This window comes from Rhipicephalus microplus, chromosome 1, assembly GCF_043290135.1.
Source record: "Rhipicephalus microplus isolate Deutch F79 chromosome 1, USDA_Rmic, whole genome shotgun sequence".
NCBI classification, from domain to species: domain Eukaryota; kingdom Metazoa; phylum Arthropoda; class Arachnida; order Ixodida; family Ixodidae; genus Rhipicephalus; species Rhipicephalus microplus.
Window position 1 is genome coordinate 71,438,845 of NC_134700.1, and position 7,270 is coordinate 71,446,114.

At 47.4% G+C, this 7,270-nt stretch overlaps 1 protein-coding gene across 1 annotated transcript; it reads left to right on the forward strand.

Moving 5' to 3' along the window:
* Window positions 1-2,754: 2,754 nt before the first annotated feature.
* LOC119177987 (uncharacterized) lies at window positions 2,755-3,576 on the forward strand. The gene is made up of 2 exons (XM_075870171.1): window positions 2,755-2,797; window positions 3,095-3,576. Exons 1-2 carry the CDS (start codon window positions 2,755-2,757, stop codon window positions 3,574-3,576), a joined length of 525 nt encoding a protein of 174 aa, XP_075726286.1.
* Window positions 3,577-7,270: the final 3,694 nt, after the last annotated feature.

Below are 7,270 nucleotides of genomic sequence, written 5' to 3' on the forward strand. Positions count from 1 at the left end.
TTTTCATGATTTTCCTGCGAACGATGACCGTCGCCAAGCGTGGCTGAAGGCGATATCAAGAAAACATTTTGTCCCAAATGACAAATCATCGAGCAGTGTCGTCTGCAGCCTTCATTTTGCGGATTCAGACTACACTTTGGGGTCCACAAAGCTTCGCCGCCTCAAACGGGATGCTGTTCCGAGCGTATTTTCGGGATTCCCAACCTACATGCACCCGCAAAAACCACCAAAACGGCGTAAATTGGAGCGAAAGGTACAGGACTTCCTTTCGGACAAAAGAAGGCATCAAGTTTATCAAGTTGCCATGCCAAAATGACTGGTTCAGCCTGTGACAGTGCAACCACGCCAGGCCATCAGTCAAATTCTGATGGCTCGTTGCCATCAGTCCCTGAAGGAAATACAGAGGCGAGTTTTCAAGGTGTGGGCCATGACGGAGGTCATCTGTCGCAGACTTCTGTAAGCCATGTGTCAATATTTAGCCCCAAGGAGGATCAGGATGCTATAGGGGCAAAAACAAGTGCACAAGATGCAGTTGGTGAACTGCAGCGGCCTACTAACTCAGTTGAGTGTTCAGCGCAAACTTGTGATGAATTCCTTCCACGCAGGCAGTCAGATGCAAGGGTAATCAACAGAATGAGGATGCAATTGTTTAGAAAAGCAGATACTGTCAGGAGACTGCAGCGAGAAAACAGCCACCTAAAAAAGAAGCTTCGTGGTTATGAGAACAACACGGTCCACTCGGCAATCAGAAAATGCTTGGAGAAGGTTGGCACGGCCCAGTTCTGCCTAGAAGATTGCTTAGAGGAGCAGATCACCAATGCAACAAGGCAACGACCCGCATGGTCGCCAGACTTTGTGCGGGAATGTGTGCTATTGTACTACTTGTCCCCCAAGGCGTACCGTTACATACGCAACCGAGGCTTGCTTAAACTGCCGTCGAAAAACACCCTCCCTCGCTATGTCGGGAAGCCGAACGGTGAAAGTGGGGTCACACCACTAATGAAGGAACGCTTAAAGCAAGAGGTGGGCAACCTGAAAGAGCAAGCCCGGCTTTGCTCAATTATTGCAGATGAGATGTCTATCAGCTCCAAATACATATATTATCGCAAAATGGATTGCTTTTTCGGGCAACAAACGGCAAAAGAAAACAGTGGAGCAGCAGAGAACACCAGCAACATCATACTTGCCAACAAGGTGCTATGTTTTGTTGCTACAGGATTGTCCACAGCATACAAGTTACCTTGCGGCTTCTTCTTCACGAACCGTCAAAGTGGCAAGCTTTTGTACCAGCTTACAAAAGAGGTAATCTCTGAAGTTGAAAAGTGTGGTCTGTGTGTGCTCCGGATTGTCACAGATAACGACAAAATAATGTTACGATGATGCGTCATCTGGGGAACGGCTCACTCAAGCCTGTTGTCACTCATCCATGTGACCCAGAAAGAAGCATATTTCTGTCATTTGACCAGTGCCATATTATAAAAAATGTGCGAAGCCTTTTGCTTGAGTGGGAGATGACAGACGGAAGCCAACCAATAACGAGACAGTTTGTCAAGCAGCTGTATGAGCTACAAAAGTACCAGGTTTCAAACCAGTTCGTTTCCTCACGCAGAAGCACGTAGAACCAACGAACTTTGAGAAGATGCACGTCGGCAGAGCAGTGCAGCTGTTTTCAGACGATGTCATCTCGGCACTTTCCTTTTTGAAGGAATACCCGAGTCGCCACCCTCAGGCAGAGAACTTCAGAAATGCAGAAATGACAATCTTGTTCATGAAGATGATGCAAAAGTGGTTCGCCATCCACAATGTAGCAAACCGAACTGCGCATGTGCACATGAGACAGCCTGACTAGATGCACTTCTTTTGCGCGACTGAGCAACGCCTACAGTGGTTGGAAAAGGACTTTCCAGACTACCTCGAGGCTCTCAACAATGCCTGTAAAAGGAGTGGGAAGAAGTTTCTAAGCGCAGAGACTTATGAAGCTATTTTTCTGACGAGCAAGTCTACGGTTTTGTGTGTAAAGTTCCTTCTCGAGAGCAGTTTATTTTATGTTTTGACGAGGAACCTCTCAAGCGACCCTGTGGAACTCCTCTTCAGTTCTCTACGGCAAATGGCCGGTGGCAATGACTGCCTGGATGCAAGAGCAGTGACGTTCAGCCTGGAGAGGATCTTGAGGACTGGCAACCTCTGCCCATCCCAGTCTTGAAACATCGAGGACGGGCAGGCTGTCTTGAGGTAGGTACACGTGATCTGATGCTTTAGGGCAAGTGCTCATGGTTGGGCAGGTTGCCTTTGCTTTCAACAGGACCCCCATAATTTTTCATGACCTCACACAACGCATAGCATGCATTGTGTGCAGCTACTACTATTGTAGCCTGCCTACTGATTGAGATTGTTGTGTTTAAGCCACGTGAGCACTCAATGTCATCTGCTCATATAGACAATGTTTCAAGAGTATAGAGCACTGCTGCTCACAAATGATTGCCTTTATTTTACGTGTGTTTTGCAGCATACATGGCGCTTCCATGAGCGTGACGTCCCCTGTACTGGATGTTCCAGCCGAAGCAACAGCACAAGCTGCCACACCTGTTTCGACTGAGACATCTCAAGTTGCCCTAGCCAGGTATGCCGCATCAAATGTTTTTTCAAGACCTAATGCTTGCTTGCCTGGCTGTTCTTCTTTTCCAGCCAGCAGCCTTTTTTCTAATACATGTTTTGCACATCTTTTTTAGTTGCACTGCACCTGAAGACGTTGTGATGGGAATCGACGGGCTGTTTACACCACTGAAAGCACTGCCTCGTAAGTAGATGAGTAGAGGCTCATTGGAGTATTAATAAATGTAAGATAAAACAAAAAGCCACCATCTTCACTTGCTTTATCTGAAGGTTATCTGCTGATTGTTAGCAACGCACCAAAATTTATGTTCATGAGGGCTGGGTGGAAACAGTGAAGCATTTGCATTACACACAAGATCTGTCTTTATGGGCTGTCTAAAATTTGCTCTGTTTACATTACTGCCAAACACAATTTTTATGCTCTCACTGGAAACTTTTTATTCTGGTGTTTCTTTTCATATCTTCTTATTTTCTTTTTCAGTGCAGCGGCCACCGTCAACCATAGTGAATGCTAGCATTGCTTACATAGCCGGGTTTGTGGCAAAAGCAGTCGAGGAGCGGAGAACATGTACCTTCTGCCCTTCCCTCCATCAATCAGATGGATCCAGTCCTGTGCTAATGGGCCTAATTAGCCTGAAGTCAAGGGGTGGCCTAACTTTCCCAAAGCCTGAATTTGTCATGGTACTTGTGACCATTAAGAAGGCTGTTGACATTGCCCTGCCGCACATAAAAAAGAGCAATGTGCGTCAGCAACTGGCTGAACTGATTTTGCCTCACCTTGAACAGTGCCCCCTTTTTGTATGCCCGGCAAGAGATGAGCATGGTGCGAGCACACTGACTGTGGTCTTCAACAAGTTTATTAAGCCACTCTTGTCCAATGTCGGTGCGGCTGTGACAGTCTGGGCAGCTTACCGAAAAAAGCTTGCATGTAAGCCACTGTACCGGAAAGTGCTGCGCGTGTAAACTTGTGCAACGCATGAAAAACATGGTGCATACTATGTGCCTCTGTTTTTGGGTTGTTTCTGTAAATGAAGTCTTATGTATAAACTTGTATGTAAGTCACTACTCTGCAATGTGCTCTGTGAACAGAATTGCGCAATAAAGAAAAACATGCTGCGAACCGTCCTTTTTTTTCTTGCTGTAAATAAAGTATCATGCATCCTGAAATGAGTTTGTTTGTCCTCTTTCGGAGATGTAGCTTCGGTGCATTAGCCTCCAATGTTTAGGGCAACCGCGGAAAAAATTTTCTGCTGAGTTCAAGGACGCGGGTTTGACTCGTGGCCACTTTTCTGCTGGAGGCGAAAGCGAAAGCGGCCCGTGTGTTGCAGATTTCGGCGCTCGTTAAAAATCCCCAGGCGCCGAGAAGAGGGGGTGCAAAAAAAAGGCAATTGCTCCCCCCTCCCCCCACCAAATCATTTTAACACTTTACCCCATGCCCTCTCCCTTTTCCTTCGCGCAACAATAGATTTGCCCCCTCAAGGAAAAATCCTGCCGGCGCCCGTAACCAGGTGGTCACAATTAATCCGGAGCCCTCTACCACGCTGTGCCTCATCGCCTATGTAGCGTCGACGCGTTAAACCTCATAATAAAAATTGACCCAGTTCCAGCCAGGCAACTTCAACGGTAAGCATTGCAGGAAGTTTGTCTTACCCAACACTGGATTGTGACAACGCTTTGTAAAACACCTGCGCGCCGTGAAAGATTGCACTTCACTTAACAGTTTTTCTCTTAAATGAATGCGAACAAAAAAATTGATACTTTGGTACACAAAAAAAAGCGGCACTGCGCTCTTTCTTTGTATCACGCGCTCTTTCACGTACTAAAATAACAAATACAAGTTTTCCAGAAATAAAACAAGACGGCTTATCTTTTTTTAAAAATGCGTGACCTTGAGCAGTGGGAGTCTGCGCTGACCAGCTCAGCGGCGGAGCATCAAATCGCCGTGATGCAACGAGCCCTGCATTCAGCGCAGGATCGCGGCCTCCTGGACGTAGGAGGCTGACCACGTGCCTTTCCAGCCCCCTTGGCTGCTCAATAAAGTGTTTTTACCACCACCACCAAAAAAACAAAAACTACTGATGTGCAATGAATTCACTTACGCTTCACAGCGGCCCTAGTCTACGTCAAAAATTAAATGGCTAAATGGCGCCCGTAACTACTTCTATCTGCTGCATTAATGAGCGGTTGTAATTTTTTTCTTAAACGTCTCACACAGGCTGCGAAGGCTCAGTTTTCGTCCTCTGCGCCCGCTCGCGCCAGGGAAAGCCTGAGAGAGCGACCTTAGGCTACGCGCGCCGCGGTGCGGCGAAAAACGCGGCCACGCCCCATTTTCAACTTACGCTCACTCCGGGCGATTGGGACGGCCGGAGCAACGGCGCGCCGCCGGCAGCCGATCGCGGAGGCCACGCACGGACGGTCACACAGACGGACGCATGGACGAACGGAAGCAAGAACGACTGGACGGACAGATGCTTCGCCCCACTCTCCATTATTCACTCCGTGGATATGCTGCCATCTTTTTTCCTTTGCAGCTGAGATGAACAGAGCCCCTTTTAACTCCCTCGTGTCTTTGTGACCCCGATGTGGTCACGATGTGGTTTTTGAGAAACATTGGCGTGCACAAACGTCGTTTGCAATGCGCCACAGGTCTCCAACTCCTTGTAATTGCTGGCAAGCGTAATACAGTGCTCTGTTTTATCAGTACATAACAATCTTATTCCCACGTTGCGTGAAAGGTTATCAGTGGTTTTTTCAGTGGCTTTTCTTCGATCAGTTATTTTTTTTCTGCTTTACGGATGTTTGCCACTGTGGATCGGTAGCTACAGTCCTCTCCTGCAAACCCGAAAGTGATGGATTCGATACCGGCTGTGTTGGTCGCTTTTTGGTGGAGGCGAAATGGTTGAGCCAGTAGTAGGGCAGAACCCAACATCTGCGTCCAACCACTCTTTGAAGGCAACGCTTCTCCTTCATTCAATAAATGAAAACAGTACAGACTAAATAACAGCTAGGCACTCCCAAATCATATTCAATCACGCAATATTCATGCTATCCACACTCTGCGACGAATCTATTCAGGTTCCCGCCGTGGAAGATGCGGGCAGCTTTTTTTAGTAGGTGGGGCGAGTGTGTTTGGTCTTTTTTAAGGCATTTTTCTCATTGCTACGAGTATGCCCTGAGAATAGCCACTTACTTCCAGCCTTTAATCTGTGTTGAGGATATACACTATAGACGATGGAGACAGGATTCTTTGAGCCCTTGTCATGTGCATGCCTCTTTTGATAAGTTTAATAGTTCCACCGGAAGCTTACCACTTATATATTTCCTTTGGTGGTGTAATACCAGCTCGTGTTTCGTACTTTAGTTCTACACCAAGGAAGTGGAACCTAGATTCCTCTGGCATTTTGAAAGTGAAATCGAGGCATGAATGTTCGATTTGGAAATATTTCACAATATCTTCGTTGTTACGCGCTACGCCTAGCTTTAGACACACGAAGACAAACACCATCATTGAGCCAAGTTTATTGCTTTGGTAAGCGCTCTCGGCAGATGAGTTCGTGCAGGCAAATAATAAAATTTGCTATTACAATATTATAGAGAAGAATGACGCTTATTTATGCAAAAAAGAGTAACGTTAGTGGTGCTTTTGTAGTTGATGACCGACACTTTACGTGCAGCACCAACGAATATGTGCATTGGCGCTTACAGACGGCACAGTCTAAATTTTTTGTAAACTGAACTGACTGCCTGAATGCGAAACCTCACAGACAACGCTCATAAGGGCGGCAAGAATTTGAGTTATAACCACCGCGTAAGAATAAATCAGATGCTGACATTCGCCGCTCCACGCAAGGAGAGAGCACGGGCAGGTTGTGTTCGCCAATGACTTTGAGCTACGAGCACATTCCGTCATGCCACTAAAGATGGCGCTATTGTATGGGGGCCCGGTATTGATGTCGCACTCATTCCGATATTCGCGCGCAAAAGAACATCTTCCTGAAAGCTGTGTGTGCATAGGACTTTGTGATTTAAAAACGCGTTGCCCTGTGCCTCTGAGCCTTGCCAGTGCATTTGTTCAGCTCACTCGCGCTTAGTGATTGAGAGCACGTATACCTCGATGCAGCATATGACTCGAAGTACGCGTCAGCGGCCTTGTCGCTGCCTCAAAGTGGGCAAGTGGTGTTTTGTCCCGAATTGCAAGTCGAGGTATCGGACTTGGGCGGAGCTTGTGTCGCTCGTCAAGGCTCCGCGTGAACCAGAGCGCTTGGATAATTGGTGAAGGGCAATTCCAAAGGACACGCAGACTTGGAGCCTACTGATCATATGTGTGTGAGGCATATCCCCGAAGAAGCGATATCTCACAAATACTGCCACGGGGAATTGCCAATGCTCCGCACAACGCAGACGTTGTGGACGAAGAGAAACGCTGACGGCACAAATACGAGCGATGAAGCCAGCCGCAATGCACGAGCCGGCCCTGCATGCGCATTATTGACACCACCGAACAGCCAACGCGCGTGAAGAAGATAACGAGGGTGTCCTGGCAGAGGCTCGCAAGGACTACAGGCCTTCGGTTCTTTTTAATTGCTGCATGTCATTCACTTTGGGCACAAGCTCGCCCCTTAATAAACAATGTAAACAGAACATCCTTGTTGTGAGG

Coding starts and splice junctions, on each gene's coding strand:
- LOC119177987 (XM_075870171.1), top strand. CDS start 2,755: ATGGGAATCGACGGGCTGTTTACACCACTGAAAGCACTGCCTC. Junction 2,798..3,094: donor ACCACTGAAAGCACTGCCTC/GTAAGTAGATGA, acceptor TTTCTTTTTCAG/TGCAGCGGCCACCGTCAACC.